General features: G+C 43.7%; 1 protein-coding gene across 1 annotated transcript; it reads left to right on the top strand.

Annotated features, from left to right (window-relative positions):
- The first annotated feature begins 5,179 nt into the window (after positions 1-5,179).
- LOC115091667 (olfactory receptor 52R1-like) lies at positions 5,180-6,127 on the top strand. Its single transcript, XM_029601830.1, has one exon. The coding sequence runs from the start codon at positions 5,180-5,182 to the stop codon at positions 6,125-6,127; it is 948 nt and encodes a 315-aa protein (XP_029457690.1).
- Positions 6,128-14,971: the final 8,844 nt, after the last annotated feature.

Below are 14,971 nucleotides of genomic sequence, written 5' to 3'. Positions count from 1 at the left end.
CAAAAACAGACTTGGAAACAGACTACACCGACCTTCAGAAAAAGCTAATAAGGTCTGAACTTCACTCAGCCACTTTAGTCCAATATCTACGACAGCAAATAATTCCACGAGGTTTACGGATGAACAAATCCCCACTGTTATTTCAAGAGGATGAAACTTTTGTTGCTAAATGGATATCAATCCTTAACAAATGTTCAATCCACCTAATGGTTCTGATCGTAGAGCGTACCAAAATGTTAATTACAGAAACCACTGAACAAATATCAACCCTTCAGGAGCGGATCACCAATGATTTTTCACCAGAATACCTTCAACATATTATTGACAAACATAAAAACAAATTAGAGGAGTTCAAGGCATCAATTAAACAAATGAAAATCAAAAAATTAAAAAAGGATGAAGGCGACTATGCCACAAATAATGTATATCGGTGGCTCAATGTTATGAACTGCACTGCCCGCGGGCTTCCCTGCGAGCAGGCACTCACCCTGTTGCTGCTGTCTTCACCCGACGTGGCAGGACGCTGCCATCGGGCCTTCGGCGCGCCTGGAGCCGCGTTCTGTTGCTGTCCATGTGGCCCGGAGGTCGCCTTGGAGTTCCCTTTGCTTCGCGGTCGGAGCCGCGGCCTTTTGCATCTCCTTCGGGGCTGTGACCGCCTCCGACGCTTCCTCCATCTTCGCGGCGCTAGGCCGCAAGCCCCGGTGCCATCCGGCGGCTGGAGCTGCCCCCGGGGCTCCCCGCAGCGGCTGGAGCCGCTGCCGATGTCAGGGTCTGCTCATCAGGCCCTGCCTGCATCTGATGCACAAACGCTGTGCAGGCCACTGGCCATGGTCCTGCACAGCCCCTGTTTCCTCTTCTTAGGCGCCGGCACGTGCCTCTCTTCAAGTTTTAAAGGGCCAGCCACAGGAAGTGTGCTGGTCCCACGTTTAAGTGAACTTCCTGCCTTAGCCCTATAAAGGGCTACTCTGTCAGTCTGTCTGTGCCTTGCATCGGAGTTGCTTCACTCTGGAGGCTCCTGCCTGCCAGAGCTCCATCAGGTCTTTTTCATCTTCTCCATGGAGTTCTTCATCTCTTCTCGTCATGTCATGCCATGTCTTCATGCCTGAGGTCCCCGTCCAGGTGTCCTGGTGTCTTGTCTTGATCTTCTGTTCCTGTTGTTCCTGGTTCCTTGATATCATGTTCCTGCATCTTCCTCTTCAGCGCTCTTGAGGCTTCCGGTACCTGTCAGGCCGGGGGTCCCTCGGATGATGTGTGCCCGAGCGTGGACTAGCCTACAGGTGGATAAGTGTCCTGTGCTCCTGAGCCATCATGTCCTGCCAGCTGTGGATGGAGCTTCGGACGACACCGGCTCCGTCGTTGGAGTTCTGCTTTGACTGGATCCTTACCTACGCTCGTCCCATTCCCAGCGTGGTCCGTGACCAGTCTCCTCGGGCTGTGTAGGGCGTGCAGTGGGACAGGGTGGTCCGCGACTCAGTCCTGCGGGTGGCCTGAGTAGGGTGCCCTGAGAGACAGTGCTAATGTCCTTCCGCCCAGCTTCTCGTCTCATTTGGACTTCGTCAGTTCCTCGTCTTGTCCTGGATGCCGTTGCATCACTCTTGGTATCATGTCTTGCTCCTGATGTTGTCGCATCGACCCTGGTCCGGGATGCAGTTGAATCGATCACTGGTCCGTGATGTCTTCGCATCAGCTTTGGTGTCATGTCTTCGTCCACGATGCCGTTGCATCGATCCTGCTGTCATGTCTTCGTGTCAAGGTCCATCTGCCCTCAACCTCAGGCCAGGCCTGCTGCTCCAATGCCGATCAAGCGGCAGGTCCGAAAGGGCTCGTAATGGTCGGAGGACCATTCAACTTCCAACATCTTTGGATGTTGGCCTTGGGAGCTTGCCGGCCTGGCAGAGGGTCAGCCCGTTAGCCTTGCGGAGCCCACCTGTCAACCCTCAGCTCAGCCCTGAAGGTCTGGGCCCGGGCTGAGGCCCAAGGGCACACTAAAACACCCTCATGCAACACTCAACACTGATGATCCCAAAACTGGCCACCACGTCACTTTTGCAGACTCTGATGGAAGCAGGTCTAATGACTCTGATGAGGGGGAATTTAACAGAAACCCTAGACGTGGTTCTTACAACCAGCCTTTTTTAGGCCATGGCAGATGCAACAGATGGCAATCCCGCAAATCAAACCGCACTGATCTAGTGACGCAGGCCCACTCCCAGTGGGAAGGCCCACAGACGCGATCATGTACCCGCCACGATCTGCCGTTGTGAACATTTCAAAACAGATGATATCCCAGTCCCAGGAGGAAGTATTACATTTAGGATTATCTTTTGTCCCGTTTAAGCACCACGACCCATTTCAGTGCGGAATTTCAATAGCCCAATTCATTCGCAAACTTCAAGTTAAATTATATTGTGATGTGAACACAATTCCTACAGTCACTTTATCGGTTGTGCGACCCAAGCCTAAATGGACTCCACCTAGACCGATGGATCCTAATATCAGCACGTTTTGTGCTTTGCTTCTCAAGGATATTGCTGATTTTGAAAAATTCCAACAGTCCTTATGTGAATCTATCATCACAATCCAGATCAGCCTTGCAAACTTTATCACATAACCAAAGCATTGTCATTAAGCCTGCCGACAAGGGTAGCAGTGCAGTAGTGCAAGATCGGGAACAATATATATAATCCCTTAGTACACAAGTTCTAGACACTAAATACTATTGTCCATTATTCCAGGATCCTACGGCAGACCTCTAGCACACCACTGAAGAGTTATTGGATGAAAAGGCGTCACCATTTTTAACACGCAAAGAACGGCGATCCTTACATGTTGACTATCCCCGCATTCCAATGCTTTTTGGTGTACCTAAAGTCCATAAGACATTAAACAATTCTCCACTTCGTCCCATCATTTCTACCAATGGCTATATTTTTTTATACCTTTTTGCAACCACATGTCAAACAAATGTATTCTTTTATACAAGATACCACATAGGTCTTGAAGAAATTAGAAGGAAAAGTTTTGCCAACATCCTCTACTTTATTGGTTACAATGGATGTCATATCCCTTTATACCAATGTGTCTCAAACCACAGTGTTATGCACCATAGAAGAGTGCTTAAAGGACAAATTAGAAGGTGGAAGGATCCCCATCAGTTTTGTATTTGAGCTTGCACAATTGGTTTTACAATGTAACTACTTTCAATTTGATGGCCATTTCTACTTGCAAATCCACGGCATTGCGATGGGGTCATCTGCAGCCCCATCCATTGCCAATTTGGTTATGGATCGGTTTGAACGCCAATTTATCTATTCATCCACATGGTTCACTCACATCCCCTTCTGGGTTCGGTATATAGATGATTTATTGTTTTTTTGGACAGCTGAAGCATCAGTTCTGGACTCATTTTCAACATGGATCAACAATTTGGACCCCGATTTAAAATTCACTGTTCAAGCTAGCAGTGAGCAAATAGTGCTTTTAGATATATTGATCTTCAAACAAGGAACAAATTTGCAAACCACAGTTCATCGTAAACCTATCAATAGAAACAACCTTTTACAGTACAACAGTTTTCATCCATGGGCCTTTAAAAATGGCCTCCCCGTCAGCCAATTTTTTTAGAATTCGTCGACTTTGTTCCACTGACCAGGAATTTAAAATTCAAGCACAACTACTAGCAAGGAGATTTTTTGATCGAGGCTATCCCTACTCTGTCGTGTACAAAGCCTATAAACGTGCCTATTACTCACCTCGTAATGCATTGTTACAGTATCAATCGAAGCCACCTGTGACAACTAACATCTGCATCCTACAACATACTGATAAATCATATTTGATCGCACAAAGCATCAAGAAACATTGGCAAGTCTTACAGCTTCATCCTTCATTTGTGGAAACCCCGCTTATTGCCTATCAAAGAAGTAAAAATATTTGCGATCATGTAGTCCGTGCATCTTTGCCGCGGACCGAATTTCCCTTGTTTAATGGTGTACATAGGCAGTGCAGCAAATGCGGTATGTGCATCACTACTATTGAAGGTACTGAGTGGCATCATCCCATCACGAAGAAAATCTACAAACAAAATCATAACACCACCTATGAATCCACACAAGTGGTGTATTTGCTCCAATGTCCTTGCCCATTGTTGTATGTTGGCTGCACTAGCAGACAGATTAAAATCCGCTTATGGGAACACAGAAGTCATCTTAACAATGGCAACAGAGGCTCCAATAGACAAGCATTACCTTCAGGCTCATCATACATTTGATCAACTCAAATGGACTATCTTGGAAAAAATATCCAGGAGTGATCATGGTGGAGACATTAGCTATCATCTCAATTATCGCGAGCAGTGGTGGATTTTCACTCTCGCATCAGAAACTCCAGCTGGCTTAAATGACAGCGTTGAATGGTCCTCTCTGCTTTAATGTCATATTGGTGTTCAGGGCCACCTCCTCTCTTTTTATATTGGCCTGTCTAGAATCTACTGATTACTTGAAAAAGCCCTGCTCAAGCAATGGCGGATCCTGCTTTAGTTAAAGCTGAGACCGAGCAGCAGAGCACACGGCGGGACAGTCTCAAAGAACGTATGAAATCGTGAACAATGACGCATGTTGACATACAACTACTTAAGAAGTTAAGTATAACTTTCTTTCTTTATATTGTAGATACCGCAAAACTTTTACCACCCCTGACGAAGCCCATGAAACACGTACCGTGTCGGGTCAGGCCGGTGTTGTCAAATGCTGTCCAAACAACGCAATGCTACACAATGATAAGTGTCTCGTCTCTGTAAAAATTACTAATAATGAAAGAAAAAATTTGAAAAAAATGAATGTGGTTACCAATGATTAAATGAAGGTTACCCAGTCTCAGAGTTTCGCAATAGACTGGAAAGAAGCAGCCCTAAAGCTACAAATACCTGTTTGTGAGCATTCTTCTTAAATACAAAGAAGCTCATTTGATATATGAGGTATCCACATTCACCCGATAAAGTATATGGCATGAAACTTTTTCAGCTTATAGGTATGATGTTTATTTAATTTCTGCTTGTTGATACATCATATAAACACAGTTTTTTGAGTACAAATATTTTTTATCTTTGTCACATATTTCTTGTTTCCAGGGGACAAAAGTGAACTGATACCACATAGCATTCTGAAGGCAGCTGGACATCATGTCCTCTATGAATAGCAGTCACAACCACTCATCAACATTTATCCTCATCGGAATCCCAGGGCTGGAAGCTGCAGACATCTGGATCTCTATCCCATTCTGTGGGATGTACATCATGGCTTGTATTGGAAATTGCATTATTCTGTACATTATAAAAACTGAGAGGAGCCTTCATGAGCCCATGTATTACTTCCTTTCCATGCTGGCTGTTACTGATCTGGTTTTAACTACTTCCATATCACCTAAAATGCTGGCCATATTCTGGTTCCACTCCAATGAAATTTATTTTGATGCCTGCCTGATCCAGCTGTTTTTTGTCCACTGTTTCTCCTTCATAGAATCAGGGGTTATCTTGGCTATGGCCATTGATCGCTATGTGGCAATCTGCAACCCATTAAGACACTCAGTTATCCTATCCAATCCAGTCGTAATAAGGATAGGACTGCTGATATTAATTAGAGGTGTGCTATTTTCTATACCATTTTGCTTTCTTCTGATCAGGCTTCCATTCTGTTCCAATAAGGTTATCATGTTTTCCTACTGTGGGCATGGAATAGTGGCCAAACTCGCCTGTGCAGACACATTTATCAACACTGTGTATGGACAGACTGTTGCCAATTTGGTTGTGGGGTTTGATGTGATATTTATTGTCTTGTCTTATGTCATGATTCTGAGGGTGATCTTCAGACTTCCAACCTGGGCTGCACGCCTGAAAGCCTTCAGCACCTGCGGATCCCACATTTGTGTCATTCTAATCTTTTACATCCTTGCTCTATTTACATTTTTACCGCATAGTTCTGGTCACAGTATTCCTCTTTATGTTCATGTAATTGTGTCCAATCTTTACCTCCTTGTGCCTCCCATGTTCAATCCCATAGTCTATGGTGTGAGAACGAAACAGATCCGTTCCCGGGTGTTAGCGTTGGTTCACTTTAACAGGAGCAAATAACTGATTAGATTTTATACTCTTTATTATTCCCTGTGAGATAAATGTCTTTACTTCTTTCTCTCCAACTCTTATACAGGAGCAGGCAATACTTACCTCTCTTCATTCATCTACAATTGTGGCTCTTTTTTTACAACAAAAATCAATCCTCAGTATATTCAGTGTTATCTTCCATATTCTCTCATATATATAGGTTTAATAATGATATGATCTCCTGAAGCTGGAAATCTGGATGCAGCTCTTTTGCGAGCTACCTTCATTAGTGTCACTATAAGAGAAATACTAGATTCAGTGCTTTATATGAAGATATGATTATGACTTTGGTAGTTAGCCCAAGGAATCAAATGTAAGTCTTGCACTCCTCAGTACAGAATGCTAATCACAGACCACTGGACTGATGACCAACAGTGTTTTAATTTTTAATAAAGTTCTGAGAAGCTATATTGTTTTAGTGATGAAGTCAAAGGATTTTTATTGTCTCTCTCTGTCCAATATTGCTCAATTTAGCTTTTAATATTCTTTACTGATTTTTGCTGTGCTTGCTATGAACAAAGATAGAAGCAATTATTTTAAATTATAATAAGAATGAAAAGTATGTAAGCAAACTTGCACAAGGCAATGAGACTCAACTGTCTCAGGTGCAAATGCCTCCTCTAGCATACCTATAATTAACCCCTGCCCCAACTTTCTGGTCGTATTTGTAATAGAAAACTCTGTCAATCCATTGGATGGATACAGCTGCAGCAAGGGTCAATTGCATGCAATTCAATTACTAAACAATTCCTAACATTCATTCAAATACAAAAACATCAATTAGTAGGGATGTGAATCATTTTTATGATGAATTTATTAATTCGTCATACATCATTGAAAACAGTAAACGATCGCATTTCTCCCTAATTTTCATCAAAAAATCATTTTTCACAAAAAAAAGAATGCTGATCCACAGGAAAACGAGATTTTCCCGTGGCCACACGAACCCAAAAGCGCAAACGATCGGGCACCCGATTCACATCCCTATCAATTACTAATATACCGTATTTCCACGACAATAACCCGCCCACGTATATAACCCGCCCACACACATAACCCGCAGGTTTTCAAGATTTATGTAAGAAAGTTTTAATATACCCCGCCTCCTCATATAACCCGCAACGACGAAGCCATACCGATCGCCCCACAGGCACTAACCAATAGCAAGGCAGCTTTAAAAATGCTCATTTGTTTGTAACCCGGCTGAAGGGCTTTCCGCTGCCGTTCTCCCAGCCCTTGCTCTTACCACCGCTGAGTGGTAAGAGCAAGGGCTGGGAGAACCTGTGTTGTTGAATGGCACCTTAGACCCTGCAGGGACGAGGTCAGCGCTGTTATGCTGAATCCCTCTCTCTTCAGGCAGAGGGCCGGCAGCGTAGAGTAAGGGGAGCAAAGCCGGGTGCCAGCACTCGCCAAAGCTCAGCGGCGCCTTTGCCGCTTTTCCTCTCCTAAGTCGTGCGTGATGTGTTGTGAGAAGGCCCGGCCCCGGCTCTCGTGGTCAGACCTCGCCTCCCGAGAAGAGTGTGAAGGCGGCACAGGAAGCAAAGCGTAGAGTAAGGGGAGCAAAGCCGGGTGCCAGCACTCGCCAAAGCTCAGCGGCGCCTTTGCCGCTTTTCCTCTCCTAAGTCGTGCGTGATGTGTTGTGAGAAGGCCCGGCCCCGGCTCTCGTGGTCAGACCTCGCCTCCCGAGAAGAGTGTGAAGGCGGCACAGGAAGCAAAGCTTGAGGGCTGTGACACTTTCCGGGCTTGCTATGGCAATGGGGAGCGGAGGAACACGAAGTGTGAGTGCGACGCGTGGAATCGGCGGGTGAACAAAGTCGAGACTCAGCCCATGCCATTTACATTCCCTCTCTTTTTCTTTCATTAGGTTTTCTTTTGTATTTTTACGTGGATTCCCCGGGTGCAAATCCTACCCCCAGAACTCACCGTGTGACTGAGTTGCTTATGCTGACGTGGAGAGAGCCAGCTCACTAGGAAAGAGGCTTCCAAGCCCCACAAGATTTATCTCCTGCACGCCCTTTGCTTGCTGTACCGGCAGCTTGATGTATGCTGACAATTTGTGAGAGTGATTGCTGGCAGCATGTAAAATTTTTTCTGGATAACCCGCCCACGTTTATACCCCGCGGAGGCATGCGGGGTAGGTAAAAACGCACATTACCCGCGGGTTATATGCGTGGAAATACGGTAGTCTCAATCACCTGCTGAATTTTTATTCACCAGATGACCCATAGGATACTGCTACTGCAATGTAGCGCTGTTGTGGATACAGGTTAGTCAAAACCATCCTCCAGTTCACACATGCTGCATAGTATCATGCTACACCAACAAAGCACCATTGGGAAACACAGGGCCATTAAAGCCTTGCCCTTCAGTTTATCCTGCAATTTGATCCTGATTACTGATTAAGTTATTTGCGGCGCAATGAAGTCCTGCCCCAAAAAAGAGCAGGTGCCACTTATTAAGCATGTCAACACAGTTTAGGTGATGTGCAGGCCAGTCCTGGCCATCAAAGCCGAAGATTTGACAGGCAAGTCATCTTGCTGTCAGTGTCACCCACCAATGCAATGTAGGAGCAGTAATACCATGCTACTTGATATTCTTTACCCTGCCAGCTTTCAAGAATTGCACAACCCCTGTCACAAGCCCATGGTACTGACACCTCACTTGCCGTGGGCATGCCACCAACCTATCTGCAGCCATATCTTACAACTGTTAATGCTGCCTAAAGCTTTAACAACCCTTGCTGCTCATGTTCAGAGACTTGGTAAGTCAGGATAATACTAAAAACAAACTGCATATTGATCCAGGTATAGTACAGCATCTCCAAAAATCACAGGAGAATTTGGCAGATTGTCACCAACATATGTGATTGCCTCCATTCTAGAATGTGCTGAAGACTGCCATGTGCCTCTCGAGTCCTCCTTCACAAAACCTGTGGTGTTTATCACTTGGAAAAGCACAGTGAGCAGTTAGGAATTAATAGGAAGGGAATGGTTAATAAACGGAAAATTTCATAATGCCTCTGTATCGCTCCATGGTGAGACCACACCTTGAATACTGTGTACAATTCTGGTCGCCGCATCTCAAAAGATATAGTTGCGATGGAGAAGGTACAGAGAAGGGCAACCAAAATGATAAAGGGGATGGAACAGCTCCCCTATGAGGAAAGGCTGAAGAGGTTAGGGCTGTTCAGCTTGGAGAAGAGACGGCTGAGGGGGGATATGAATGAGGTCTTTAAGATCATGAGAAGTCTTGAACGAGTAGATGTGAATTGGTTATTAACACTTTCAAATAATAGAAGGACTAGGGGGCATTCCATGAAGTTAGCAAGTAGCACATTTAAGACTAATCGGAGAAAATTCTTTTTCACTCAACGCACAATAAAGCTCTGGAATTTGTTGCCAGAGGATGTGGTTAGTGCAGTTACTGTAGCTGGGTTCAAAAAACGTTTGGATAAGTTCTTGGAGGAGAAGTCCATTAATGGCTATTAATCAATTTTACTTAGGGAACAGCCACTGCTATTAATTGCATCAGTAGCATGAGATCTTCTTAGTGTTTGGGTAATTGCCAGGTTCTTGTGGCCTGGTTTGGCATCTGTTGGAAACAGGATGCTGGGCTTGATGGACCCTTAGTCCATCAAGCCCAGCAAGTCCCTTAGTCCATCAAGTCCATCAAGAAATTGCCAGTCTGATGCAGCCTGGCAATTTCTTATGTTCTTAATAATCAAAGAGGAAAATAGTATTCCTGAATCACACTAGCTACCAAGAGTCCACCAAACTCATTTCTCAAGCATAGATGAATAGCACCAAATTGCCTAGTTTTTGGTCTGGAGACCTTGAAGTAAGAAATGTAACAACTATTATACAGCATGAGGTTGCAAGAGTCACAAGATCCCACAAAACAAATTATAACAAATGAACTTATAACCGTATTAGAAATTATAGGAAGATTATTAGCCAATAAAATTTCAGGGTTGCTTCTCCAGGGTAATTCTAAAGCTATCGTACATAAACTAGAGACAAGATTATAGGCATGTACAATCATCTTTCAAATCACATGCCAAATGAGGAAATTAAACTCAAACTAGTGCAAGCTATGAAGCCACCAAGTGAGCACCAGATGAAATATCACACTTGGAGCATTTTGGTCTTTTTTTTTTTCATTTTTCATTTAACAAAATGTATTAATCGCTTCACACTAGAGGCTGAAGTGATGTATAATAAAACATACATAAAAATAAGATTATATAAATATAAAAAATTAAAAAATTAAAATAAAAGATTCATATATATCCTAAACCCTCTAAGTGATAGGTATATGATAAATTCACATATCAACATTTTGCCAACAAATAATTAGCTAATTAATAAATTTAAGAGACTGCTGGTGAAGAAAAGTCTTAAGACCATTTCTAAAAATTTTACTGCTGGGGTTAATCTTCTCAGCCGACAAAGAATTCCATAAAGACGGTGCTGCCACAAAGAAAGCTGATTCTCTAGAAGATGATGGACCAATCATTCACGGGGCCAACTTGTTATCAAATACCCTTATAAGGAGTGCCATATGCACTGATCTTTGTGCAGGTAGAATGCTATCCCAAAAAACATCTGACCATCTAGGGCTTCCCTGCTGTCCTCCATAGGAATACCCATCTAACATGGAGGTACGAGAATATACAGTAATCTTCTTCCAGGACACGATAGATAATGTAGCTGGTCAACTCATCAAATTGCAAACAGGAACTATGTGGGTGCCTAAATACCCCAAATACAATAATTAACTAACAGACCCAAAGATAACTGCTCATAACCTTGCTATAGCTCATCCCAACGTATGAAGGAAGGCCAAGGGGTTCTTGTAAAACTGCCAGGGGTGAATCACAGCAGGTAACAGATGCCTGGATGCTGTAGATGATCTGCTACAGAAAAGGAAAGGTGACACTGAAAATTCTGGCAGGCAAGTGCTGGAGCATAAAAGGCATCAGGAATAGGGGGGAATCCCCTATCCAAAGCTACTCAGATTGTGGAGCATATATTATACAGGAGTGCCGGGCAAAGCTATCTGACTGCAAATGCAGGACTATCCAAACCAAGCAGATGACAGAGGATTTATATGACCTGCCATATCCCTGGCCATGGCCTCTGATTCTTTTTTTTTTTTTTATTCTTTATTTATCAACTTTTCAAAACAAAATACAAAGTAATTTGCATAGAATCACAAGAGATTGAGAATTTGTTCTTTACATGAAATTCTTATTTGAAATTTGAAAATTAAATATTGAAACATGACAAAATCTTACAGTCTCTACCTTTCGTAGGTAACTGAGGAGGAAAAGAATAAAAAGGAGAACATAAGAAACAATTTAGAAGTAAGGCTGGGTTTAAACATCAGATTCATTTACTGGATCCGGCTCTATAGGCTGCGGGGTCTGCTCTCGTGCCTTTAGAAAGGCTTGAAGTTGTTCCGGACTAAAGAACACATAAGTATTCCCCAAAAGTTTAACTATGCACCTACAGGGGTACCTTAAAATATAGGTCCCCCCTAGTGCAAGCACTTTTGGGCGCAATGAAATAAACTTTTTCCTTCGCATTTGCGTTGGTCTTGCCAAATCTGGAAAGATACGAACTTGGCCACCCATAAAAGAAACATTTAAATTTTTGAAATAATTCTTCATAATTATTCCAACATCAATTTCTGAATAAAGAGTCACAAACAAGGCAGACCTTTCTGTAATTTCTTCCGTTGTTGTTTCCAGGAAATTGGTTAGATTTTCCATATCTATCCCCATACCAGGCGATATTAAGGCTCCTCTCTGTCTTAAAAAGAATATTTTTTTAACAGGCGGAACATTCTCTGGTGGTATCTTTAGAATTTCAATAGCAAATTTCTTGAAAGTCTGCAAAGGCAACTCACCCATAACTTTGGGGAAATTCAAGAGTCTTATATTTAAGTGCCTTGAGTAATTCTCTACTGACTCCAATCTTCTCAAAGACTATAGTCTTTCATTAACAGAAACTGCACTTAAATCTTGCAATTTTTTTACGTCCACAGTTACCTTTGTCAAGGCCTTTTCCAGATTCGTGTGGTCAGTTTCAATCTTAGTCATTCTCTTGGAAACTTCCTCCAGTTTACAAGCCTGTCTGTCGAGCTTCGCAGCGTTCCCCGCTACCAGATCCCAAAGGGCATCGAGCGTTACAATTGCTGGTTTTGTTAATCTCTGTGGGATAAGTGGAGAAACCGGCTCTGCTGTTCCTTCTCCGCTGGTTTCATACTCCTCCCCTCCTGTAGCCTCAGCGGAGGCACGAGCACTGGCTGCCCCCCCGTCTGCTTCGTCCCTGGGCTTGCCTCCCAACTGAGCATGCTCGGTGGAAGTTCCTACCGGCGTCCCAGCAGGCACAGAGTCGAGCAGTAGAGCTGCTTGAACCAGCGTTTTGGGATCCGGAGGCGTCAGCGATAGTTCCCCGGGTGAGTACTGGGCTCCTTCTCCTGACTCACCAATGGGGGTAGACGTCCTCGTTACTGATGTCGGGGTTGCATACTGGTAGATCAGCCGCTGCCCTTCCAAATTATCCGGTAAGGGAGGATATATCCGGATTTTCCCTTTTCTCTTGTGTGGCATTGTAAAAATCGAAGAAAAAGGGCTTAAAAGAAATTTTTAGGGAACGAGGGTACGGAGCTGCTCAATATGCGTCCACACCCGCGGCCATCTTAGTTCCTCCCCCTGGCCTCTGATTCTTAATATGGGCCACACATTGATGAAGAGGAACTAGGCCTTTTGCTGGATGGCATTCCTTCTGACCCATCCTGTGAGATTCATTGAAGTAAATGCCAAACCCCATCACTGGAAGCCAATGGTGGTTCTTTGCATATTGAGTCCTGGATGCATGCCATGGCTTCTCCATGAAAATGAGAAAAGAAGTCAAGCAGCAGGGGATCAAACCAAAGATATCAGGTCACCGCAAAGCATATTTAAAAGGATGTTAAAGCTAAAAGGAGATTGTTCAGAGGAAAGTGGATTCATTGATGAAATTAAACAAGAACGTCCATCTTGACATCTTAGATATGTAAAGATTTTGCTCCACGCAAAGAAACTGCCATGCGCTCTCTCAAAGCAATGCAACTGGAGCACCTCTACCAAGAGATTATTGAAACCGGGGAAACAGTAAGTGGGTGCTATAAGAGATTGGGAGAACAAGGTAACTGGACAGCTCTTATGGTATGGCCCCAATTGCATCATCAAAAATGGCCAGGCCAAGCTGCAGTTGCACCAATGCCAGGCCCGCTATGTGAAGCTATTCTTGCATTTCCGCAGACTCAAGGTCACTTTGAGGGGGCCTGATTAAGAAGCATTGCCAAGCAAGCTATATGCTTGTACACATTACTCATAAGAACTCCAAAGAGATATTAATAAAGGTGATTGGCTAGCAAGCAGGCTGCCAAAAAATGGATGCTCCTACAGCCCCCATATGGTTACCTGCAAAACTGTATGAAAAGCAAAGCCCACAAACAAAGCATGTTACAAGCCACCTTGTTTGACCCACCAAGAAAGCTGCTCCCTCCAAGAACATCCCCAGCAGAAACACCGTCCCCCAGCTTCAGAGCTGCACAGTCTTGAATGTAAATATTACTACCATTAACATAGGGCTTGGAGAGTAACCTTCGTGGAGTGGCAGTGCCCACCCCCAGCAGAAGCATGGGAGGAAACCTGCACAGAGGGGCAGTCATTACCAATAAGAACTTGCTGGGCAGGCTGGTTGGACCATGCAGTCCCTCCCTGTCATCATTACTATCCAAACCCACTATCGACAGTGACTAGTACTCTAATGGCCAGCAAATGGGATTGACATACCATGCCTGCTGCACAGGCTGACCACATCCTCACGGCAGTGCTCCCAGCTGAAAAGCCCTTTCCCCCCACTGCAGAAATGTGATTAGTTATGTTTGCTGTTTTAGTATTTATTGTTTGATACCACTTTTATGTTTTGTCAGTTTAATGTGTCTTGCACTTTTACACTTTTGCATTTTATGAATGTTTATTGTAAGCCACCTAGAAATGAGTATAGGTGTTCAAGAACATTTTTTAAATAAATACAATAAATACACAGGGGAGGTGCTGTAAACTAAGCTTCGCTCCATCTTGCCTGTAGATCTGGAGCCCTCTGGTAGCACTCTGTCATATTCTTCTCTATAGAGTTCCTTGTCCCTCCTGATGGAGCTTAATTGAGAAACACGTTCGTGTTGGGGGACTGACTATTGTTGAAAGATTTATTTCATCTGGATATCTTTACTATGAATAAAGGATTCTTGTGATCTTCTGACTCCCAGTGTGTGGATATCAACTCTTTTGAACTATGTCTACCTCACCCTTCTCTGGCTTTAAACAATTCTTGATATACAGTATTTTACTGTGCCTTTCATATAACTCTAAGCTCCTTAATACAGCTCTTTGGAGGGCATCATTAAGATCATGTGAACAGTTCAAGTCAATCACTGAATATGGCAGCATCACCAGGACTTGCAAATATTACTCCTCACAACAGACTATTGAAGGTTCTCCTCTCAGTGTCAGATCAGCCCTTCATAGGGATTCGTAAAGGCCCAGGAATTCAAGGAAGAAGGAAAGGAAATCAGAGAGAGAAAGAAAGTGGGGTAAGGAATAGAATTACAGGAGGAGCATGGATAGAAGGACAGGAAGGAGACAGAATAGTACAAGATGGAAGGTTCAGAAAAGGGAGGAAGTCAATGGTGATTCTCATCAAAGAGAAAAATAAAGGTTCCTATTTGGGACTGATGGTGGTCTTGACTTTTCAAGTCCTA

Source organism: Rhinatrema bivittatum, chromosome 5, assembly GCF_901001135.1.
Source record: "Rhinatrema bivittatum chromosome 5, aRhiBiv1.1, whole genome shotgun sequence".
In the NCBI taxonomy this organism is placed as follows: Eukaryota; Metazoa; Chordata; class Amphibia; order Gymnophiona; family Rhinatrematidae; genus Rhinatrema; species Rhinatrema bivittatum.
This window is presented reverse-complemented; position numbering and strand designations above follow the sequence as displayed.